Source organism: Natrix helvetica, assembly GCF_964273705.1.
Source record: "Natrix helvetica genome assembly, chromosome: 3".
Lineage (NCBI taxonomy): Eukaryota > Metazoa > Chordata > Lepidosauria > Squamata > Natricidae > Natrix > Natrix helvetica.
Window position 1 is genome coordinate 129,531,708 of NC_138549.1, and position 26,183 is coordinate 129,557,890.

The 26,183-nt window shown below is 39.4% G+C and overlaps 1 protein-coding gene across 5 annotated transcripts; it reads right to left on the minus strand.

The window, feature by feature from the left end:
- KLHDC8A (kelch domain containing 8A) lies at positions 1-26,183 on the minus strand. Of its 5 annotated transcripts, XM_081948690.1 has the most exons (8): positions 19,189-19,382; positions 15,883-15,924; positions 12,914-12,969; positions 11,970-12,385; positions 10,449-10,613; positions 5,712-5,927; positions 3,183-3,284; positions 1-1,705 (listed from the first exon to the last, which is right to left on the minus strand). In XM_081948690.1, exons 4-8 carry the CDS (start codon positions 12,343-12,345, stop codon positions 1,512-1,514), a joined length of 1,053 nt encoding a protein of 350 aa, XP_081804816.1. In that variant the 5' UTR covers positions 12,346-12,385; positions 12,914-12,969; positions 15,883-15,924; positions 19,189-19,382; the 3' UTR covers positions 1-1,511. The 5 variants fall into 5 exon arrangements, with proteins under 5 accessions (XP_081804816.1, XP_081804815.1, XP_081804814.1 ...); XM_081948689.1 differs by lacking the exons at positions 15,883-15,924; positions 19,189-19,382 and adding an exon at positions 25,982-26,183; XM_081948688.1 differs by lacking the exon at positions 15,883-15,924.

Here is a 26,183-nt window from a genome sequence, read left to right on the forward strand (position 1 = left end):
CAGAAAAAAAAAAAACTTAGTGAATGTGTATGATTGCTCTATAGCAGCTAAATCAACACTAAGAATAGTATTCTTGTAAACGTTAGGCTCTATTTTTTTTTTCTGTATAAGAACAGAACACTAACTGCCCAGAGGAATTATTCAAGTTACAATATGAACATAGACTTTAATTGTGTTGTTTGTTAATAACTAACCAGAACGAATCAATAATCAAACTGACAATTTCACCCTGTAGATTAAATAAGATAAACAATATATGAAACAGATTTTTTTAAAAAGGCAGGCAAGTCTGCACCCAAGTGTTACTGTTGCCATGGGACATGTGAAAGTGGCTATGAGTCAAGTCCATAACTTCCCTGCTACTCAGACATCAATTATATTAAATTCAACCACACTTTGTGTGCTTTGGATCAGGAGTCTTCAATCTTGGCAACTTTAAGACTTGTGGACTTCAATTCCCAGAATTCCTCAGCCAGCGTCCTTGTGTGCATGCACACACAAAGAGGAAGGAAGGAAGGAAGGAAGGAAGGAAGGAAGGAAGGAAGGAAGGAAGGAAGGAAGGAAGGAAGGAAGGAAGGAAGGAAGGAAAGCTCATGGAAGGGAGAAATATTTTGGTTCCTGGGACAGAGGCATTCTTCTCCTGAAATTGAATTTTCACCTATAATATTTTGTTTTCAGAGCCTTGGATAAAACAATCTGCTATTGTAATGACAGAATATACTGCTAATATGTTTTTTGCTCTCACACCAATTGAGGTGGCTTCACTATCATAAGCTGCATGATTGGAAGACATTCATGAAAGATGCTTTGAATGCCTGTATGTCCAATATCACAGTAGGGAATTTTGAAGACTACAAACTCTTCAAATTTTTCCCCACAGAAAAAAAAACATTAAATTCATTATCATAATGGCAGTATTTAAGAGCTCAGAACTGCTGGGGCACACTGCACTCTAGCCCTGTGAGATTCCCTTCTTTGTTTCCATTGTGACTCTTCAAAAAGTACTTGGAAAAGCCCAGCACAAAATCTTAACGATTTTGTTCAACTGCTGTTACTAGTACATGATATTTCAGAGGAAAGCAAAATCTTCTTGCAGTCCTAGATGATATGCTTCCTCATCCTTGGATGAAACTTCTTGTTAGGCTATGAACCTTGATTGCTCCATTACAAAACTGGCCTGATTTTCAGCCATTCAGAGTTGACAGTGGAATTGCCCTATAATCTCATACATCAGTGGTGCTCCATAATGCTTCAGGAAATGATATCATCCTAGGAAGGAGCTTCTGCCAGCTGACAGAGCCACAAAATTGTGCAGCTACATGGAGCGAGAATTTGTTCTCTCCAAAAGACATCGTGAAAGGAATTAGAGGAAAGCAAGGCAGTGCAAGAGATGGTGAAGGAAAAGTGTCAACTCTTCACATACTGAAGATACTGGCCCAGCTTCAAAGGCTGCAGAGCTATTTCTTGGTCTATAGATCACGGTGAATGGTGAGCATCCAATGACATTTCAGCTAGGAATCAGAGACACATAATGCTTCTACTGCGTCACTCAAACCCTGATTCACTCCACCTACTGCTAGAAGGCAGTTTTTTACCACGATGGTGGAGCAAGCACAGCGTGGAGTAGGCATAGGTGGTAAACTTTCCCATTTGTTCTTTCCAGGATGAAAGGCCTCAGCAGATTCCAGAACAGTTGGCTGGTTTCCTGGTTAGAGAAAAATATGATTACAGATGGATTAAAAACGCACAGAATTCCAAAGCTATTCAATAAACATTCTACTGATCACTGATTTTTAAAAAGAAGGATATACATGTATATGTGTTTATGTATGCATATTTGGGGAAAATATATTCTTTGGGATATATGTTTGGAAACTTTAAGATATGTGGAATTCAGCTCCCAGAATTCCTCAGCCAACCTGGTTGAGCCTATCTCGGGAACTGCGTGAGCTGAAGTCCACACATCTTCAAGTTCCCAAACTTGAAAAACTGTTGTAGGAACTGTACTTTTTGGAGAAATTACTGCTGTTCCTTAACTAATAGTCTTTGAGAAACCACAGAAAACAAGTTAAACCAGCTGGATTTCTAATGCTGTTATTCTCCTAGACAGAAAACACAATTAATTATATGCCAGGTTCAGAGAACAATTTCAGAAAAAGGTGATTTCCTCCCTCTGCTTTGATATATGTAAATACAGGCACACAAACACACACTCTTCTTATCCCTGAATATAGATTTGGTTGTCTTGTTCACTTTAGAGAAGACATTGATTTGATTTGCCCTTGTATCATATTCACAGCTGCACAAATAATTGTGAATTTAAACACTTCAGATATTTTGGCTATCATAGCTGCGCATAGTATAAGCTTATAAAGTTTTGTGTGTATTTATTTTTTCTTCATTTTAACTATTTCTAGTTTTTCTATTTTAAATCTTGCATATCTCTCTTCCCAGACCCCCAACTTCACACACAAAAAAAACATGTAATTTTTCAGTTCATTTTGTAAGGATAAATATTATAGCTATAATGGATTTTAGTTCAGCATTACTGAGTCAAGTTTTATTCCTGATAATTGTAGAAGTAAATATATGCTTGACACCTAGACTTTTGTAATAATACAAAGCTCTTCTAGGGAAATTCCATCCAGCCATCTTTCTTTTTTTTCTCTATTTCCCTCAACCTTATCTAGAATAACCATTAAATTCTAGTTCAGTGTTTCTCAAACTTGGCGACTTTAAGTCCTGTGGACTTCAACTCCCAGAATCCCCCAGCCAGCATAGCTGGCTGGGGAATTCTGGGAGTTGAAGTCCACAGGACTTAAATTCGCCAAGTTTGAGAAACACTGTTCTAGTTCATCATCTGCTGGCTTGGACATATTTATCTGAAGTTTGTGACTTTCTACTCACTTGAGCCCTCTAAATTGCACTCTCTAAATTGCACTCTCCATGATGGCAAAGCTTTATGCATTCCCAGACTAACTGCTTCTCTATTGGCTCCAAAGGCATAGAATAGGCAGGGGATCACCAATGAGAGCAGGACTAATTGGAGAAGTTTTGAAGTAGACTCATGGACAGGCCCATTTCCTATTCACAATATAAAGAAAACTGGAAGTAACTGTTTCAGGAAAATATAGTTCAAACTGGAATTCACTTTGAAGGGATGGGGGGGGGGAAATCCTCACCTAGTCCTCCTGCAACAACAATTCTTCCTTTTAAATAGCCAGAAACGAAATCTGCCCGTCGTTTTTTCAGAAAAAATGAGCGATCGATCTTCATCCAGCCCCCTGAAAATTAACCCGATTCATTATTAAATGATCTTGACTTTTTTCATAGCCAATAACATGTTAGAGATCTATAACTCAATAGTTTTTTCCCCTCACTGATATATTCTGTGGGCTCATATTTCCCTCCCCCTTATACTTCTTTTACTCTTTGGTACAGACATGATCACCAAGTCTTTCAGTTGTATTCCCGCCCTTTGCCATTGTAACTTCTGCAGAATGCAATGGTGTACAGATATGGACATTGTTTTCTGGGAAAATTATTATGGTAATACAGTTAGTGCAGCAATGTTGGGACCCTGTTTAGTTAACCCCACGGAATATATACTATAACCGGAGAAATTCTATTCCATTGAGGCAGGCCTGAGGAAAGATACCAGTTTGCTGAGGAATGGAGAGAACCAACATACAACTTATCCTGGGTTTCTCTTTTTTTTTTTTACTAATAATTTTAATAAATGGTTTAGAAAGAACAATAAAACATAATGCAAACTAAAAAAGAAAAAAGTGCAAGAAGGCAAAAAGTAAAAAGAACCCCCTTTAAAAAAGCAGCTTCCTACCCTCATCTTATAACCATCTTTTAGCAATAAAAAAAGGTAAAGGAGTCACTGTGGGTTATATTCCACTAGTCATTGCTGACTATTGGGGGGGGGGCACAGTGCTCATCTCTGTTTCAAGGCCATTGAACCAGCATTGTCCGAAGACATTTCTGCAATCATGTGGTCAGCATGACATCATAGAGCACTTTTACTTTCCCACCAAAATGGTACCTACTATATGTATCTACCCACATTTGCATGCTTTTGAACTGCTAGGTTGGCAGGAGCTAGGGCAAGGACAGGAACCTCTCGTGTGATACTTGGGTCTCAAACCTATTCTGCCAGCCTTCCAGCCAACAAGCCCAACGTCTTAACCATTGAGCCACCAGGCTGCCCCTTTTTCTTAATAATAGGCAACTCAAATAAGTAACATTTCCTTATCCAATTACCAGTAAAATTCCACACAGAGCTCTAAAATATTAACATTCATTAACATATAAAAGTTAACATTCCACATCCAACTCTTCCTGGGTTTCGGCAAATTTGGAGCCCATGGCATTAGAAAAACATGAAAATCTGAAGTTCAAGAGAGTCTCATAAAAAACTGCTGCCCTCCATTAACTCTATAATATGTGGGGCCATTTCTCTGGTGTGTAGTTACTGTTCACAGTAGATGATAAATTGCTTCACTTCTCAGCAGACTCATCTCCTCCATTAAGTTAAAACTGACCTCTGGACTTGTGAATTTCACATAAAGATTTTACATCTGAACTTTAAAGCTTAATATAAATTTAGGAACAATTGGCAGTACAATTGGAACAATGAGTTTTCTGGCACCTGGAGAAATTATTTTTGCTACAAATAAGATTCTTGAAATCCTTGAAGCGGCAGTCAGCAAGCTGAATAAAAATGTTTTGCTATTAAACTATTATATTCGTTCTCATATTAACTAATGAAGGCCTTATAATGCAAACACTTGGTTTGAAAATATAATTTACATGATGGGCTTCTCAAATACGTATTTAGGGATAAGTATACAATTTGATACAACTTGGGTTGTGAAATCAAAAGCTGCAATTCATAATGCTTACTATTATATTACATACCTTAATTCCCTTATTACATCAGAGATGCATAACATTTTGGGGACTTGGGCTGCTTTTTACTTTTTTGTGTTTTGCTAGAGACAAGTAGGTGGAATCGGAATGGAAGCACATTTTATTCTAATTAAAATTAATATTAAAGGTAAATACATTTTGTATATTTATTCTTCATGTATTTAGCAATTTTCCTTCCTGCCAGTTCGAAGTAACAGTTTAATAATGCCAATTTGGCAGTAATTTCTTTAGGATCAATAGGACTAGATCCCAAACTTTGTAGAGGTTAAATGCAAACCAGGGAACATAGATTGTACACCCCATTATAAGGCTTGGGTAAGCAACCTTCAGTTCGTTAGGTTCGTACAGCCACTTTTTATACTTTCAGAATCTTCCCAAAATGTATTGCTGATGGCAACAGCAATAGCACTTAAACTTATATACTGCTTCACAGTGCTTTATGGCCCTAAGCAGTTTACAGGGTCAGCATTTTGTCCCCAACAATTTGGGTCCTATTTTAGCCACCTCGGAAGGAGGGAAGGCTGAGTCAACCTTGAGCCTGGCGAGATTTGAACTGCCAAATTGCAGTCAGCCGGCAGTCAGCAGAGGTAGCTGTAGTACTACACTCTAACCACTGCACCACCGTGGCTCCTAATATCCATAGTAAACCACAGAGAAACAGAGGAATCATCTTACTAGTTATAAAAAGTGTGCCATAAAAAGCTTTACCACCCTCACCCCCAATCAATGCCTAGCCATATTGGAATTTGGAGGACAATCACAGAAGAACTCACCTTGCTCGATGTCAAAGACATCTACATTTTTCATGAACTTGGGCTGACGGTACAATCTGCCCTGCCGCAATCCCCCAAGGCTAAAGATGTTGTTCTCTGTGCAAACAAAGGTGGAGAAAGCCCTTTTGCTGGGAATGTTGGGGAATTTGGTCCAAGATCTGGTCTCAATGTCAAATACTTCAAAGGCATTCACAGCATACTTGGACTGCCTTCCACCTTCAGTAAAGAAAAGCAGATACTGTAGTGAAAGATCAGCTTGGCTTCATCCCAATACTATTTTTTTCATCATTTTGAAAGCAGCAGGGAATGGGAACCAAAGTAAAGAGATGCTATCAGAAGTGAAAGGAAAAGGATTCTCTGGGCTACTGAAAAACCAACTCATTTTTATGTCCTTTTAATCCTCACCCTATTAAGAAATAACAAGACCCGACTTACCTATGAAATATTTAGAAGAAGAATGACCCCTCATTAAGCAATTTTCTCTGGATAGTCACTCAGCTGAACAGATTTTTCTGCTACTCTTCAACATTTTAGTTAGAAAGCTAACTTATCACATGGCACAGCTGATCATTATGATTACTCTTAGAACTCTTATTCTTTAAGTTCGTAAATCAGACAAACCGCTGCCTGTATATTTGGAATAAAGTATGTGATGTTGCAGGATAATAAATTTATTCCGTAGATGTCCTATCAATTATGCTTCAAAATGATTGCATATTTCCTTCAAGGTTACAGTTAGGATCGTTAAGCATGTCATAGAGCTTAACGGTGGCACAGTGGTTACAGTGCACTACTGCAGATTACTTCAGCTGACTGCTGGCTGCACTTTGGTAGTTCAATTCTCACTAGGCTGACTCAGCCTTCCATCTTTCCCAGGTGGGTAAAATGAGGACTCAGATTGTTGAGGGCAATATGCTAACTCTGTAAACCGCTTAGAGGGGACAGTAAAAGCACTATGAAGCGATATATAAGTCTAAGTGCTATTGCTAGTAGCTTCTACCAATGTGTTCATTTTAGGCAATATTACATTCTTATTAGCAACATTTTAATCTTTGAAAGATATCAATTTCATTTTCCGATCTGTTGCTCAGGGTGGTGGTGCTAGCAGTGATGCTATTCCTTTATGTTTACTGTTGACCTTAACCAAAATGATTATCCAGACATGATGGGTAATCACTCCCTCAACACAGAACTGGAGCCAAAAGGGAGCAATAAAAATTAAGCAATGAGAGGGAGCTGTCAGCACATCTGGGAGATCTTGAGATTTGTAGAAAATATATCTGCTTTAAAATCATCAAAGAAGGATTAAGCATGCTTACCAGCTGCAGGAAGAATGAACAAAAGAGAGCCAGAAGTGCTCTTTACTGTGAGTTCTGTTTATGTAACTACTTTAGTAAAAAAAAAAATACTCACTATTATTTTTTATAGTTATAAAAAATAACTCCTCTCCTATCGCTCTTGCTCTCCCCTTGCAGGAAGCTTGATAACTATTGTCTACTCATTTTCAAACTGGACAACTTTAAGAGGTGTGGACCAACTCCCAGATTTGCCCAGCCAGCACTTAGCTACTCATGCCTAGTACTCAGTACAGGGCAGTGGTTTCAAATTTTTTTAGAACCTATTCTGTAGGTGTGGTCTGTTTTGTGGGAGTGGCTTGGTGATCATGTGACTGGGTGGGAGTGGCTTGGTGATCATGTGACAGGTGGGAGTGGCTTGGCGGTCATGTGACAGGTGGGAGTGGCTTGGCAGTCATGTGACCAGGTGGGAGTGGCTTGGCAGTCATGTGACTGGGTGGGAGTGGCCAAGTTGATATTACTGAATTCTTTGCCCCAAAGAATGACCTACAAAAAGAAGATACAAAGGAAATTTATTATTTTGTGCACTTACTATTTAAATAAGAATAAAATAAGTACACAAAACAATAAGACAGCTACTTACAGAGGAAATATGGCTGTCCTTGCCGGTCTTCAACATTACTGACTACCTTACACACATACTTCCAGCCCCTCTGCCTCTTCCCTCTTCCTGGATTCACTCAGTCTTTTTTAAAAGAGTGAAAGAGTGTGTGCGTGTGCACAGGCTGTGAGTTTTAAAAACATCTTGCGTGTGCACAGGCTGTGAGTTTTAAAAACATCTGAGTGAATCCAGGAAGAGGGAAGAGGCAGAGGGGATGGAAGTGTGTGCATGTGCACAGGCTGTGAGTTTTAAAGACGTCTGAGTGAATCCAGGAAGAGGGAAGAGGCAGAGGGGATGGAAGTGTGTGCATGTGCACAGGCTGTGAGTTTTAAAGACGCCTGAGTGAATCCAGGAAGAGGGAAGAGGCAGAGGGGATGGAAGTGTGTGCATGTGCACAGGCTGTGAGTTTTAAAGACGCCTGAGTGAATCCAGGAAGAAGGAAGAGGCAGAGGGGCTGGAAGAGTGTATGTTGTGCATAGGCTGTGAGTTTTAAAAACATCTGAGTGAATCCAGGAAGTGGGAAGAGGCAGAGGGGCTGGAAGCATGTGTTCCTATAGAATCTTCCATCCCCTCTGCCTCTTCCCTCTTCCTGGATTCACTCAAGACATTTTTTAAAACCCACAGCCTGTGCACATACACACACTCTTCTAGTAGCCACTCTGCCTCTTCCCCAACATCTCCCCCACCCCCAGCCCAGCCACTCACCAGTTCTTTCTTCTTCTGGTTCTTCTGAGAACTTTTCGGCAGCATGGTGCGGATGGGTGGACGAGTGAAAGAGCGAACGAGGGGAGGGAGCGTTCAGGTACGAGGCCTCCTGACCAATGGGTACGGGAAGGCACACTAAATTTCACCATCCATATGGCCGTACCAGTCCGTACCGGTTGAAAACCACCCCTAGTACAGGGTGTTAGCCCTTGTGTAGATGTGAACAGAATTTACTCTCATTCTAAGACCTTGCTGAAGTGTATAAGAAGTTGACAAAAGTTGCTTCTATTAATTAAGAAGACAACTTACTTACTCATCAAAATAGCTAGATCAAAATAGAAACGCCTTTTATTATTTCACTCGGCTCAGATCTTATTACCCTTTGATTTAATCTTTGCAGACAGCAGGTATGTTGGGTGTAGGGGAGATACTGCAGTCTCCGAATGCTTTTTATCAACTATATTATCAATGTTCAAATTCAATTTTGTGTGTACCAACTTTCTGTATTGATAACATGATTGACCCTCGAGGCAATAGATATAATGAGAATGAAGTGGGAACTCTCATTTCCTTGCCTAAAGTGCTTTGATATCTTCTTAACTGCTATTCTCAGGTTTCCACCACTTTCTTCTTTTTCAGTTTTGCCTTCTTTCTATACTATCTCTCACCTGTATTGTTCATCTGATTTGCTATCACTCTATAAAGGACTAGAGCATTCTACAGTATTTTAGCTGAACACAGACTAAAGTAACTCAGAGTTTCCTATCACCATGTTATTTCCTAAATGAATATTATATTTCAAGCACTAGACTCAGGAATTCTTTCTTGGAAAGGTTTTTCTCTTTATATATTCTTTCCACTCTATCCAGCAAGCAAAATGTCTGACCTTCAAGCAAGGGATTTCTTGATGGAAACAGCAATCTGGAAATACCCTGCCAGGAGAGTGTTGCTAATTGGTAATGAAGAGAGGAGAGGGACTTAGATAATGTGCAAGCTCCTGACTAATTTGTGACCCCAGGGAGGTAAGTCAGAGGCAGCAAACTGACTTTAGCTAATGAATGAGGGGCAGTTATGATGAAATTGCCCGGAGGACCACTGTGGACCACAGATGGTTTGAAGTATACAATCTGAACATGTGGCAGCAAACAAAATTAGCTGGACACTGTGTGAAAAAAAATGTTAAGTCTTTCCAGGTTCTCTTGAGGTTGGTAGAATTGAAGAACATAGTAATCTTGATCTTACATAAGATAAAGGTAAAGGTTCACACATATGTGCTAGTCGTTCCTGACTCAAGGGGGTGGTACTCATCCCTGTTTCAAAGCTAAAGTGCCAGCGCTGTCTAAAGACGTCTCTGTGGTCATGTGGCCGGCATTACTAAACGCCAAAGGTGCACGGAACACTGTTACCTTCCCACCAAAGGTGGTTCCTATTTTTCTACTTGCATTTTTACATGCTTTCGAACTGCTAGGTCGGCAGAAGCTGGGACAAGTAATGGGAGCTCACTATGTCTTCGTGGCACTAGGGATTCAAACTGCCGACCTTTCTGATCTTACATAAAGTAGTTTTTAAAAAGAAGTAAAATGGTCTTATTTTTGCAGAAACAAGACTAATAATTGGTTCTATATTTTTATCTTTCTGGGAACATAACAAATATTAGATTTTTTTTGCCACAGATGTCACCAACAATGACTGAAACTGGTGGATACCCTATTCGCAAAAGTTTCTTATTTTATTTGTGACTGATGGTTTTGAAATGTCACTTCAGTATTTTTTCTTCCAAGAGCCCATTTGTGGGTTCCTTAATCTCACAATATTGCATAGGGAAAGTGACGTTCATGTAAATACTATTTCCTTCCACTATGAGGGAGAGATGCAGCCATGGACTTGTGGTTTCAGTAGAAAACCTGACAGTTACTGCGCAGACATTTTTACTCAAAGGACATTTTCAGCACTGTATATTTTAAGCAGCTGTCTGAGGAATAAGAAACATGTTTTTGAACTATGTACGTGGAGACAAATTAAAGTAAGGGCTACAGTTAGCTGCAAAATGGGAAGATGCTTGAGGTGTACTCTTACCCAGAACATAGATCTTGGTGCCCCGCAGAAAGGAGGTGGCAGCATATCTGGGTGTAGGCATGGTTGCCAAGGACACCCAAATGTCTTTAAGCATATCATAATGTTGCATATAATTGTGAGGACGTAGATCTGCTCCCATTCCACCAGCTGCATAGATTCGGTAGTCTGGAATAGGAAGAGAAAACGAAACAAAATATGAAATTGGTGTTAGGATTTCAGCAGGCCAGGAAGAGTTTACCCCATTGTATATGTGGAGATTTAAGGACAAAGTTATTAGGCAGAAATATACCTGAGCTATAATCCATCTTACATTTTAAATGTAAAATCTGAATAATCCCTGAATGGAAACACATTAATTGTTATCATATTCCAGAGATCGAAGAGTACTGTTTTAAAGGTAAAACTTCCACCAAGTTCTGCTATAAATTTATTTATGGCTTTAGTCCACCTAATGAGAGATATTCACATGCAGAACAGCAATGATAAATGCATGTTCATTTCACTTGGCTAAATTTCAACAAATACTTCTTCTCTAAGCGATGTCTCCTGCAGTCAAGCACTCATTTAAGCAGGTAAATGCTTGTTTGGGTAAAAGGAAGCTTCTGGCTTTCTATTTCATAACAGCAATTTGATACTTTTCATTGTAAATAGTCATCTAAAATGATACAATCATTCAAAAGCAGGTTGTAATGTGAGGGTAAAAATACTGAAGGGAAAAAAGATTGACGCTCGACTGCACACATTCACCTTCCTATATAAATTCCTACTGAATGATCTTGGCACTCGTGCTTTGCAAAAACCTTCAGCCTGTCACATGCTCTAGAAAGCACCGATTTATCTGTCCTTTGAGAGCTATAAAAACTTCACCAAACCAAACAGAATAAACAATGTCTTCCATATTTGGCAGGAATACAGAATGTGCCTGACTGTATGTGGGTTTAAAAAGAAAAAGAAGAAAAGGTCAGGCCATACGCCAATTACAAGACAGACTTCACAGCGAGTTCTAGGCCAGATGGTTGAAAACCACATAAACTCAACCAGAGCAATTCATTGATGGTTATTCCAACAATTCAGGTGAAAGGATCAAAATCAGATAATACTGACTGTATAAAAGAAGTTGATAGCTTCTTGCTGATGAGACTAGGCATCTGCATATGAAAAAAGCATTCATCCCACCAATTACAAACATAAATATATCCAAGGCAGGGGTGAAATTCAGCAGGTTCTGACAGATTCTGGAGAACCGGTAGCAGAAATTTTGAGTAGTTCAGAGAACCAGCAAATACCACCTCTGGCTGGCCCCAGATTGGAGTGGGAATGGGGATTTTGCAATATCCTTCCCCCATGAGTGGGGTGGGAATGGGGATTTTGCAGTATCCTTGCCCTGCCACACCCACCAAGCCACGCCCACAGAACCGGTAGTAAAAAAATTTGAATTTCACCACTGATCCAAGGACAGGGTACTGCCTTCAATGTTAAAGTTGTTTCTACTACACACTTTATTTTATTTAAATTTCTTGCCTTTTACTGACACAGAAATGCCCATTGAGGCTTCTCTCAAAGAGTTTCTTTTCTTCCACTTGCCCTCATCTATGTTGTACATCTCCACAATCTTCAAAGGCATCTGATGGGCTCCCATGCCTCCAATCACCATTATCCTCTTGCCCAGTGTAGCTACTGCTACCCCAGCCCTGGCTGTAGGCATTGGGGGCAGAGAGTTCCATTGGTTTGCTTCTGGGGAATACACTTCAAAGCTGTCCATTGGCACACCATTGTCATCACAGCCCCCGATGGCAAACACCTGTCCACCAGCCTCTACCAGGGAAGAATAGACTCTTGGACTTGGCAAAGGTGCTAGGGTTTTCCACTGAAAATCCTTGATGCTTGGCACTTCCATCTCAGGGACAGGGAAACATCTGCTTAGTAATCCATATATACTGCAACAAAACATAAGAAAGTTTCAGCAAACAAGATGTTCAAACATAGGGATGCAGATTTCAAGTGACTTCAGAATTCCATGGATGCATCTCTCTGTCCTACAGCTAACTTTTGTATGAGTTTTCTACTATCTCTAGCCTTCCCCATCCCCCCTCTACTCAATCATATCCAATTCTTGGAGACTGCCTAGAAAACTCTGGACAGCTTTCTTGGCAAGTTGTTTTCAGAAGTGGTTTGCTATTGTCTCTTTCCTAGAGCTGAGACAAGTGACTGATTCAAGGTCACATCATTGGCTTTGTACCTAAGGCAGAGCTAGAACTGATGGGTCTCCCAATTTCTAGTCTGATGCTTTAACCACTACACCAAACTGGTTCTATAGCCTAGGGTCGATCAAATATTAATGTTAGACAGCAGCTACTATAAACTTTGGCTTGGGTATTATGCTGATTGTGGGATCCATTAGGAAGGCTTAAAATCAAGAGGAGGTTGTCCCCTTTGTTCTTTAGATACACAAATAACTCTCATACCTTTTATTGGGTCCTCTCAGTTAATCTTCCATTTCTTTGTCTGCTGGGTGTTGATCCTAAATAATAAGATAAATTACATTCATTCTTTTTGTTCTTGCATCCCCAAAATTCAATGCAGATCAGAGCCTCTATCCAGCTTTGAAGATTTTCCTCCAGTCAACTTTGGCTTCATTCTTGGGCCCATCCGTCAAAGCCCCCATTTCTTGTCTTCCTGGTTCATTCACACCTACTTCATCTCCCATAAATTGCTGCTGTCTCATGCAACACATCCCTGAGCTGTGAGCACCAGGAAACAGTGCACTAATTAGGGCACAGTCAAAAATTGCAAACTCCTATGACAAGCAAAGGGATTATTTTCCCTGCCTTGCTCTGAACAGCTGACAAGTATGTAAATGAGGTTAGGGAGAAATGGACCAGCTGCTTATGCTTACAGCGAGCAGCAGCTGCTCCAATGTCCCCATGTGAGCATAAGCAGGCTCAGGCTGAATGCTTTCTTCCCAGACAAGATTTTTTTTCTTTAGGATGGAAGAAATTAAGTGGCTTTAAAGATGTAAGCAAATACATGTGTGTAACTGTGGTTCCCACCAAGTTGACATGCAACTGTTCTTGCAGGTAAGATAAAGGAAAAGCTCCATACATGTAATCCAGAAAAACAAGTAAAACTGTAGAACAGAAATGTAAATAGATCATGGAAAAACAAGGGTGGCAGTGAGTTATTTTTAAAAAGACAGCCCTGTTTGTCTATGACAATAATATCTAATCCCCAGCCTCTTAGATAGCACATTTATTGTTCCATACACTCAGGAACCAGAGCTCATTTCATTAAATGGATTGGTTTATACCAGAATAAGCATTGGCCCAGATTATATATTGTTGTGTATCCAAATATCACACAATGGTTGATAAAAAAGCACCAGATTTTTCATGGTTTCAAAAATGAGAAGATAAAATGGCATGTGCTTGACAGTTTTTGTTGATGCTAACAACTGAATTAGTCTACTGCTCCTGTTTTTTTTTTTTCCAATTTTGCAAAGGGAATGTTATATCACTGTAAAACTAAGTGCAGGATGAATAGAATAATTCATTTTAATTTCCAGTGTTTTAACTAAATTACTTTCTGATAAAAGATTGCTTTCCTATTAAGCCACACCCACCAAGACACCAATTTTTCAAGAATTTCCATTATATGATCTCAACATGTGCTGTTGTGTCAACTAATGAGCCTTTTGGCCCCAAATACTCATTTGACCTTGTTTTAGGGTGAATTGTTTATTTTAAATGGATCTAACAACTTGGGCAGAAACCTGGCCTTAAGCAGTAGTATTCTGTTTATAGAGTATGTATAAGATTGGGAGAAAAAACAATTACATTCTTGATTTGTTTATTTGCTTTTTAAATTCAGTTACTGTACAATGAAAGCTCAGTTTTAGGAACTCCTATTTAGCATGTTTCGGATGCAATGGATAAAATGTCAGTGGAAATTACATCCCCAAATAACACACCAAGCCTGTTGTTTCCAAATCAGTTCAAACAATTGATGGCCCTTTCTGCCAATCAGATAAATAATGTGAAATACAAAATTATACAAATTATATAAATTGATACAAATATCAGTGTTTGAATGGACATTTGCTTTAATAGATACCCCTTTTTTTTACTCAAATGATTCCTTAAACTGAAGTTGTACCACACTGCTAACTACAATACCATAGTCACACATGGAGAAGAGAGCCTTCTTACAAGTAGAATAGATGGCATTACTACATATTAACTTCCTCCGATAAGAAATTTCATTTTGACTGCTTTTGGGGACCGTGACAATTTTAATATGTTAAAATCTATAATTAAACATTTAACTAAAATCTATAGATAAATTAATTAGGCTTTGTTGCTATCATCCTGCTATTTGGCTTGGCTTATTCGATTTCTGAATTTGTATTCTACCTCTTCTTCCTGAAAAAAAACTCAAGAACACTCATAAATATAGATTTATGAGCAAGGGGGGCGTTCCATCAGGTCCGCCTGATGCGCCAATTGCGCCCCTTATTGGACCGGGATGCCCTACGCACAGTCACCCATGCGCTAGTGACGTCTCGCCTGGATTACTGCAATGCTCTCTACATGGGGCTTCCCTTGAGATGCACTCGGAGACTACAGCTGGTCCAGAACGCGGCCGCGCGGGTGATTATGGGGAGGACTAGATACTCCCCTGTAACACCTCTCCTGCGCGAGCTGCACTGGCTGCCTGTGGTCTACCGAGTGCGTTTCAAGGTTTTGATTATGATCTTTAAAGCGCTCCATGGCACAGGGCCTAGTTATATGCAGGATCGCATCCTGGCCCACACATCCCTACGACCAATTCGCGCACACAGAGAGGGACTTCTCCGGGTGCCGTCCGCCAAACAGTGTCGGGGGGCGACACCCAGGAGCAGAGCCTTCTCTGTGATGGGCCCAGCCCTGTGGAATGACCTCCCCCGCGACATCAGGATTACTTCCGACCTCCGCTCCTTCCGTGTACAGCTGAAGACCCACCTCTTTCAATTATCCGGCCTGGCTCAATTGCAATCGTAATCTTCCCATTCCTCCAAACTGTTTTTAAACTGTCCGTAAATATTAATTTTTTGGGTTTTTACAATTGGGGTATTTTAAAGCTGATCTTAACTGTCTATTGATGCAATTTGTTTCCTCCTCCGTGTATGTATACGTGTATGTATAGGTGTTGTATATGTATGTACGTTTGGTGTTGTTGTTTATGCTCCATTGTACGCCGCCCCGAGTCCTACTTGGAAAGGGAGCGGCTAATAAATCCAAATTTATTATATTATTATTTATTAGATGTATAACATTGCATATATTATCACTTTCAATTGACAATTCCTAAAATGTAATTCATAAAAAAGCACATTTTCCTCACTGCTGCCCCTTCCAAATATATCTCTTATACCAAAATATAATGGGAATATTATTACTTTTTTCTTGCCAGAAGAACCTCTTCCTTATCTGTTGTTACCCTGAAAAAGCAAACACAACCCCAGTTCTAAGCCATGCAGTATTTTCGGGACTCAGAACACATCCTTAACTGATAGCAGTGGCAAACTGATGAAAACACCGTAAATGGCATAAAAATGTAACATATTGAATGTAACATGTTTTTAAGATAGATTTTTCCAAGGCTTGTTCCAAAGATACTTTGTGGTTGATCCTAGATGCTTATATATTATTGGAAAGTAAGAATTATACTAGAATATACATACAATATTTTGATAAATTAGCATGCCTGATTTCATGGAAACCTACCTATATTTGTACCCATAGACAAATTTGGAGAATGGCTCATTTTACAGCAGTTATGTGCATCAGACATAAGTTACTAATTAATAAGTAAAGTTGCATTAACATTGAAGAACTTGTTAGCCATGTTGGCAGGAATTGTTAAGGTTATTGTTTACAACATATGGAAGATCATCTCTTCTTCTTCCTGTCTCCAAAAAAGATAATGTGGTAAACTAGAATGAAAGTGAGTAGATTAATAGCATACTTTATAGATATAGACTTCTATTTTCACTTTGTCATTACGGGGTACTGAGTGTAGATTAATGAGAGAAAAGAATGAATTTCAACAACTGTAGAATCAGGCTGCAGAATAACAAACTTGACAAAAGTGAAGGGGATCTGAATACTTTCTGAGTATACTGTATATAAAAGCACTTAACAGAATGACAGAGTTGGAAGGGACAAGGTCTTCTAGTCCATTTCCCTACTCAAGCAAGAAACCATATACCATTTTTTTCAGAGAAGTGGTTCTCCAATCACTTCTTAAAACCTCCAGTGTAGGGGCACGATAATATTTGGACACATCCACATCATTTCTGGCAACATTACTGAAGTAATTTATGACAATTACTATAACAATAGCACTCAAATAATCAAGGGAAGAGGGAAGAAATAATCAGGCAGGGGGTTGGACTAGAAGATCTCCAAGGTCCCTTCCAACTCTACTATTGTATTGTATTGTAAATTCTCCAGGGTTCCTCATCCAAATATTAGCTAGATCCAAATTACTTAGTTTTAAATACTAGAGTATATGAAACCTGCTCTTCTAACTATGCATCTTCTGCAAAGTATCCTCCCAATGCCCAAGAAAATCCAGGTTTTTGTTAACATTCTTAATCAAGCAACTAGAAGCACCAGAATATATTTATCCCAATGATTAAGTCAGAGAGTAACATAGAACAGATGAAATGCCTATATTAAAGGGTTAACTATGTGTACATACATACATACATACATACATACATACATGCATGCATGCATGCATACGAATTCATACATACATATGAATTTGATGGACAATGCTTTAAACTTTGAAATATTAGCAGGAGGGGTTTCCCTTGCAGTATACTTCATTTGCCTGTAATGCAATAATTGGGATTTTCAACCCAAACTGGGGGGGAGGGATGGTTATGGAAGAAGGCCAGTTTAGTTACCAAATTAATTTATTCTTAATGAAAAAAATCAAATAACAAAGTGTTAAAATAAAAGAACATCCAACGTATTTGTCTGTTATTAGATCAAAGGTTTGAACAAGCCAAGTTTGTCTGGCTTTAATGGGTATAGTTTGGCCGGGTTAGTATTTAGATGGGGGACAGAGCTATAGGGTAGGTCAAAATTCATTCCAAAAATGGTCCCATGTTATGGTGGATGTATTGTGTCAATCAATATATTAATACATCCATGAAATCACTTGAAATCAAACTCAAAGGAGTTTCCTTTTTAAGTTATAAGAGGAAAACAAAATAATGGCAGTGAAAATAAGAGGGAAAATCAAATTTAAAACAGTGTATCATTTTGAAGTGTAAAAACCAAACCCAGTGATCGTTCACAGTGCATTTATAAGGAACCTTTCACTGCTGAATTAATTAACACCTACAGTGGTATTAAAAATAAGCCTCTAAGTTGAAGCCTCAAATAATAGAATTCAACACTTGCTAAGATACAACTCATCTTTTCTCCACTCCAACTTCCTTTTTTTTAAAAAGGGCTGAAGCAGAATGTCATAGGAAGATTGACATTTTCTCCTGCTTGCCCCTTAAGTATTGGTTCTGATGTTAATTTTGTGACCATTTATTCTTTTGCATAGGGATTTACCTATCCGCACTATATACTATTATCTCACCTTAGTATAACTCCTTTGTCATGTAAACATACAGGGAAGTAACTATAGAACAAGGTATTTAAGTACATACTCTGCATGCAAAAGATCATAAAATATATTTATAGTTTTAAAATACTAGGTATAAAGATAGCTCTTGCCAGTTAGAACTCAAAATTCTCAGTATGGCAGTTCGGGTCAATCTATCTTGTATCTGAATCCACAAGAAGCCAGGCACAGGTTCATAAGATTTGCTGTCAGGTGCCATTTCCAACTAAGGTCTGTTTCCATGGCTAGGAATCATTTATTCCTAATTTGCCGTTTGATATTCTTTCAATACTGAATATGATCTGATTATTTAATTCTTCCTATAGCTTATTTGAATATCTTAGAGAGACAATTCCTTCTGCGAGAAATATTGGTATTTTTTTTTTTATTTCATGACCACCAATAACATTCCTAGTCTGGTGTTTTCTGCCTCTCTCTCACACATCTCTTGAAAACACTGCAGTAACACTTTCTGGAAGGATTGTACTTTGCTTGAAATTGCCCTTAGAGAAAATTCACTCTGGGTAGCATTTTTTTTTTAAAAAAAGATAGTGCATCCCAACTGCATATCCAATGTATATCTCTCTTGGCGTGTAAACTCAGCTTCGCATACTTAAATGCAATTTCCTCAGTTGTAGCATGCATAGCTATATTCCCAAATGTTTAAAACACAGAATGACTTTTGACAACTCAAGGATACAGCTTGCCAAACGGATACATATTTGTCTTCTTAGTAACTACTGAGGAATATTAGATGAATCACTGATAACCTCTATGCTTAAATTAATCTAAGATCTCATTAAAGTTGTGCACCAAAAAAAGATGCTCCACAGGCAAAGAGAAAAAAAGAGGTGGGTGGGTGCAAAAATAACAGCATAGAGTCTGTGTTTGTTGCTTCAAAAAGCCGTTTCCCCCTATATAATTTTGAAGAGCTAGCTGTTATGTACTCTTGTGAAACGAGACCTTTTGCAAAAAAAAAGAAAAAAAAGAAAGCAGGTTGAACTCCAAAATCTCTCTGTCATTCTCTCATTTGCCCCCTTAATCCCTCCAACTGCATTTATGGATGGTTACTCACATCTGTGCTCTGTTTTCCCTGGAGGCTGCAGTCCTTTATAAGTGGGAAGTAAATCCAAAAGGGATGCAGATTATATGTTGGTAGAAGAAAAGGTGCAGAAAAGATTTCCCCAGCTGAATAAATCCAGCCCTTTGGTTTTGCTCTGGAATACAGTCAAATGCAAAAGTATTCCCAATGACTGAGATGACCTGTATTTTCTCAGTTCCTGGGCTAGAATCAACCAAAGAAGAGGGGGGGGGGGAGAGAGGGAGTAAAGGAGCAAGCGAGAAGAAAAAAACCCACTGAATTACAAGAGCCAGAATAAGCCTTTTATGGCTCCCAAGCGTGCACAGGAAGTTTTCCAGCAGCCTCTTGCGTGGCAAATTGCAGGGAGGAGGGGTACTCCATTTGGAATGCAAGTCAGGGTTGGGTGAAAATGGAAGAAATGCTGATGAAAAAAATCACGAAGAGCTTTCAAACCATAAGAAGTTCTGCTCAGGCTTAGAATAAATATGTACGAATCCAGTTATAAAAATAACAGTAGCTTAGACCAATTACTTGTGTACAATTCCGTTAGTTCCCAAGATTAAAATGTATTCTACTGGAGGGTATTCCGCAATTGTTTTACCAACTGTACATTCAAATTACACAGAAACTATGATTTGATATGTCACAGGTATTCCAGGACCAGGGACGTGCGGTCAGCAGAGGCAAGGGAGGCAGAGCCTCACCTCTCTTCATGAAATAATAGTATATAATATTATATACTATATATATATATATATATATATATATATATATATATATATATATATATATATATATATATATATATATATATATATATATATGATATTATATACATCCAGCCGGCCGCGCCCGGGAGCTGCGGAGGCAGAAATGTTGTCGGCGCTCCCGGATGACGAAGCCACGAGAGCGACTGGGGAACGAGAACCTTCCTGCATCTGCTGGACTTGCGCAAAGTCCAGCAGAGGCAGGAAGGTTCTCGTCGTTCCCCAGTCGCTTTCGAGGACTGCTGAGCGCGAGCCGGCGGAGCACGCTCAGGAAGGCGGGGAATGGGATCACGTGTGCTGGAGGCTGAGGCAGCCTGAGCCTCCAGCACACGTGGTCCCATTCCCCGCCTTCCTGATGACGTTACCAGCCTCACCAGCAGTAAACCTCACCGCACGTCACTGTCCAGGACTCAAAGCACGCTTTAGTGGAACATAGCATCTAAGTCATGAGATCTAAGACACTGTCATATCTCCGTGCAAATAATCTTCCATTTCGCTCCATAGTTCTTTATCTAGTGATGTTAATCAGTGCCTGCCAAGAAATGACCAAAATGCCCTTTTCAATCACTTTTCATGGCCACCGGAAATGCTAAGCTCACCTGAGGCTCCCTTAGTACTATAATTCTTCATCTCTTCAATTCCCCTCCACATTGTGCTAAGCAGTGCAAAAGCAGCAGACGGGATCCAAAGACCATGTATCAAGGTGGGAAGTTTTCTCTCAAACTCACTAGATCAGAGGTGGTAATCAGCAGGTTCTGACCAGTTCTGGAGAACCGGTAGCAGAAATTTTGAGTAGTTTGGAGAACCGGTAAAAACCACTTCTGTCTGGCCCCGTTTCCATCTATTCTCTGCTTCCCGAGTCCCAGCTGATCGGGAGGGAATGGGGATTTTGCAGTAACCTTCCCCTGGAATGGGGAGGGAATTGAGATTTTGCAGGATCCTTCTCCTGCCACACCCACCAAGCCATGCCCACTAAACCACACCCACCAAGTCACGCCCACCAAGTCACGCTCACTAAACCACATCCACAGAACTGGTAGCAAAAAAAATTGAATCCCACCACTGTACTAGATCTAATGCATTGCCTGATCTACCTTTCAAATCTCTTTTCTCAGTTCATGATGTTTTGATCCCTGGAAATCAGAGCTGAGTTGCTGCCAGTTCTAACCGGCTTGGTAGAAGAGGTTCGTCAAATCTACCGTACCGGTTAGAAGAGGTTCCACCGGTGGACCCGGAAGTAAGTTCTGGAACGCCTGCCCCGGCCCTGTCGCTCGCTCGTGCTGCCTGTTCCGTCGCAGCTTACTGGCTCCCCTGCCCGTCCGCACTAAACTAGCCCAGCCAGACACTCACTGATTGGCTGGAGTCCAGCCAATCAGTGAACTGGCTGGAGTTGACCCGCCCACCTCTAACACCCGTTTAAAAGCACGGTGCCAACAGCCAACATTCCTCTTTTGAAAAGAGTCTTTCTCTTTTGAAAAGAGTCTTTCTTGTTCCCGAGCAGCTGTTTCATCGCGCTTGCTGATCGGGTCCTCCCTTCACTTCGCCTTCCAGCAGCTTGCTGTTTCCCTCAGGTAAGCAATTAAGTGCAAGGGAGGGTAGCAGCGGGAGGGTAGCGTATGAAAGGTGTGAGCTGGCATACGCTGCATGGCCGAAAGGGGCGCGGTGGCGGGAAGCTAGCATATGCCAGCCCACAGCTGAAAGGGGGTGGGTGGCAGTGGTGGTGGCGCGAGCTGGCGTACACCGTGTGGCCGAAAGAGAGTTTCCTGCTACCCCCGCCCCTCCCCCAGTCCCCAGCCTTGCCTGGCTGGCTACGCCTGCCAGGCAGTGGGCCTAGCTGACCTGGTTGTCCCTTGTCCCTTCAGTCCAGCTTACCTGCTGCCTTGTTGCCTGCCTGCTCCCTGCTGCATCCATCGCATTTATTTTAATTTATTGTTGATAGAATCCTTTTTAAAAATTGTCTTAGACTATTTAAACAAAAGATTCTATCAACAATAAATTAAAATAAATCCTTTTTAAAAATTCTATACTCAATACTTTTAAATGTATTGTGCATAGAATTTTTAATCGTTTTATTTAAAAGTATTGAGTATATAATTTTTTTTAATGGTTTATTTTAATTTATTGTGTGTGGAATAATTTTAACTGGTTTTATTTTAAATTATTGTGTGTGGAATACTTTAAAATGGTTTATTTTAAATTATTGTGTGTGGAATACTTTAAAATTGTTTTATTTTAAATTATTGTTGGTAGAATCTTGTTTTAAATTGTCTTAGACTATTTTAAAAAATAGTCTATCAACAATAAATTAAAATAAACCATTTAAAAATATTGTATCCACAATACATTTAAAAGTATTGTGTATAGAATATTTTTAAATGGTTTTATTTTAATTTATTGTGTATAGAATATTTTTAAATGGCTTTTAAGGATTTGTTTTATTATTTATAGAATATCTTTTAAAAATATATATTTTTAGGGAATTTGTATTTATTTATTGTTTATAGAATATGTTTATTACAAGAAATGTTATTCCTTTTTGCAAATGTTTTATTTGTGATGCAATATGTTGCTTTTAAGTGTGCAGGTTGGTGCATGGTTTATGTGTCTCAAAGTGGCTGCTTTTCTATGGGCAGGTTGGTGCAAGGCAGCTTTGCCAGACTTTGTGCGTTTCTGTGTGATAACTGGTTGTTTAGGTAATTGTGACGTGGTTGCAGGTTCTGTGAGCTTCCTGGCACTGTTCTTTATAATTTCCCACAATGCCTTGATGGTTTTTATTCCAGTGGCTTTGTCTTTCCTGTCCTTAGGGTTAGGGGAAAAAAACTGGTTTCGTCTGCAGTCTTTTGGGGGGAAATTGTTATTTTTTGGTGTTTTCCTGGCACTGTCATAGTTTGTGTGTGTGGGTGTGTAATGTCCCGCAGTTATCTACACATTAATAATGATCAAGTACTAATAATATTTCCTTATACATTTTAGGACCTTTCCTTACATAATTGATGTCTTCTTTCATACTTTTAGATTTCTAATTTCTGTTTCTGTTAGTTAGCAATTGATGAAACAAATATCACGTGAAAAAGTATTCGAAGCCTTCTTGATTTTAATTGTCAATCTATTCATTCCTGCACGTTCTAATATTTATTCATTTTCATATCTTTGTTTTTCCACTGTTGTGCAAACACAATACCAACAGCTGTTAACATGTGTAAAATTAAATATGTATTGAATTCCCTTTGAAATGCCCAACCAAATATTACTGGTTTTAAATCCATATCTTGCTTTACCATTGCTTCTAACCATGACACCACTAACTCTTGAAGAGCTACTTGGTCTGTCCTAAGTACTGAACCTAATTCATATAGGTAACCAAGTTAAAAGAGCTATATTTGATGCTGTGACATTAATAATCATTATTTTCTCTATCATACTGTAAATAATCTTATAAAAATGAAACGTATGGGGGAACTATTCAAAATATATTCCTGAAGACAGTAAGCAGTCTCATGTAGTGATCAGCACATATGCATTGATAAAAGGTAGAATTGTCTTTTGTGCTACCCTATATATTCATCCTAGAGCCATTTTTAAAAAATGAAACTTGAATATTAAATCTACATAAGAGATTAATAGTTGCATGAATGGAGCTTCTGGTAATTACCAGACATTAGTGTTCTAGTGCAAATGGTGTTTTTTAGCCAATTGATACCTGGAATTGTTAGATTACATCCTATACAGGCAGTTCTCATTTAATGATCATTCATTTAGCATCCGTTCAAAATTACGATAACACTGAAAAAACAGATTTACAACCAATCAAAGATGTGGCTGTCACAGTGTCGGTCCACCCTGGAGCCAATGGTGGGATTCAGCCAGTTCGCACCACTTTGGGAGAACCGGTTGTTAACTTTCTGAGTAGTTTGGTGAACTGGTTGTTGGAAGAAATCATTAGGACAGAGAACCGGTTGTTAAATTATTTGAATCCCGCCACTGCCTGGAGCTATCTTTAAAGAATGTCTTCAGGGCTGCCACAGCGAGCTGTGGGAATGGGAGGGGTGAGGGGGAGATAGTGTCTCTAATAAATTTATACTTTGAGGAACATAACTGCCTCAGAGTTTTAATTCTGTTGGGGGTGTTACTTGGAACCCTGACAGTGTCCCTGTAATCACGTTTATGATTTTTGTTGCCTAGCATTTATAATGGTCACAGCACATAGCAATCACCATTTGTGACCTTCCCGGCAGGCTTCTGACAAGCAAAGCCAGTGGGAAAGATAGCAGGAGGTTGAATGGGACATATGTGTTATATTGCACATAATTACCTGTGGTTATTCATTAAATGACTGTAACCAGATCTGCTGGAACTGCTGTTGTAAATCAGCATAGTCATAATTTTTTACTTTGCAAGTCTATCGGTTAGCAATGGATTTGCCAGTCCTAATTAGGGGCATTAAGTGATGATTACCTGTATACATGTTCTGCATTTTATATGCTGTGTGCAATCCATTCACTGCTATTAGTAGAATCTATTTCTAAATAAGCTTAACACATGCACCAAATTATGCGTTTAAATGAGACCTGGACATTTGTGGCCATTCAGGTGTTGCTAAATTGCAATTCTCAGAATTATAATTAGCCGCAGCATCTAGGATAGGAATGGGACAACTTGCTGTGGCAAAGTCATTACAGCCAACTCACCACAGCCAACTCGCAGCAGGCGAACTCGCCATGGCCAACTTGTTGTAAGACAACTCATTACGGGACAATTTAACGATTTTATTTAATTATTTAAAATAAATAAAAATGATTTTTAATTTTTGCTATTCACATTTCATTCTGTCCATCCTCTTTTTCCATCCTTTCTTTAATGATTCTATTCCGTCATTTCTTTGATATTAGTGTAACTCTTGTCCCGCAGTAAGTTGTCCTGCAGCAAGTTGGCCATGGTGAGTTGACTGTGGCAGGTTGGTCATGGCAAGCAGGTGTGTGGCGAATTGCCATTCTGAGCAGAAATAGCATTTTGAGTTCTTCTCCAAATATATGGGTAGAGAAAATAGAACATTTCTTCAAGTTACTCCAGCTGACTCTCCTTCATTGGTGACACATGTACTGCTACTCAAAAGTCAATGGGGAAAGTTTCATTCTGGATCGCATCCTACCCCATACATCCCTGCGACCAATTCGCTCTCACAGGGAGGGACTCCTCCGGGTGCCGTCCACTAAGCAATGCCAGCGGGAGGCGCCCAGGAGTAGGGCCTTCTCTGTGATGGGCCCAACCCTCTGGAATGACCTCCCCCCCGATATTAGAACCACCACGGATCTCCGCTCCTTCCGCAAGAAACTCAAGACCCACCTGTTCCAATTAGCTGGCCTGGCCCATTTATAGTCCTATTCCTTATCCTCCTGGCAGTTATTTTTAATTTTGGGGTATATTTTGGGGTAGATTTTAATGTTGTTTCTAATTTTATTATTATTGTACAGTTTGTATATCGCCTCCTCTATGTATATATATGTATATGATGTTTTAACTCTGACTGTACACCGCCCCGAGTCCCTTCGGGGAGAGGGAGCGGTTTATAAATCTAAATAAAGTAAAGTAAAGTAAAGATTTAGGTTAAACATGGGAAGCCTGGGAGGCTACATATTACTGAGGAGATGATTGTACAAGGGAAGAACAGGAACAATGAGATATATACCTGTCACACTGTAGGTATATAATGCAAACACCGTACACGACATTCTAGCCACAAGAAATTCAATTACTGTACTTGCTTCTCCTCTGCAATACTTTTTAAAAGCTATTTTCAAAAATCAAATTGAATGTGAATTAGTTGAAAAACACAGGACGCTTCTTTTGTTTTCCATTAATCTGAAGAATCAGTGGTTCTCAAACTATAAATATAGTAAATCCTCAATTGAATAGCCAGGGGATGGAATGCCCATTAATTCCAAATGTCCATTCAATTGCAAATTGGATTTTTTTAAAGTTGCAAAACCTACTCATACATGGGGGAGGGGGAAAACCCTTACCTTTAGCTATCTGTTGTGGAAGTACTGGTTTCATTGATGATGATGATGATGATATTGGACAACCTATTAACTTGAAGAAAGCATCCGTCTTTAGCTAAGTCTTCACTTTAAAATGAAGCATATGCATGGCCACATTTTAGGGGAAGCAGCAAATGTTGTTCTGATTGCCTCACCAAACCGCAGAATTGGTTTTTTGTTTGTA

What these genes read in the sequence shown, in the direction of transcription:
- KLHDC8A (XM_081948689.1), bottom strand. Translation starts at nt 12,345, where the DNA reads ATGGAAGTGCCAAGCATCAAGGATTTTCAGTGGAAAACCCTAGCACCT. An exon ending in CATTTCTGTGTCAGTAAAAG is followed by an intron (nt 10,614 to 11,969) that starts GCAAGAAATTTA and finishes TTCCTATTCCAG; the next exon opens with ACTACCGAATCTATGCAGCT. An exon ending in CACCAAGATCTATGTTCTGG is followed by an intron (nt 5,928 to 10,448) that starts GTAAGAGTACAC and finishes TCTTTACTGAAG; the next exon opens with GTGGAAGGCAGTCCAAGTAT.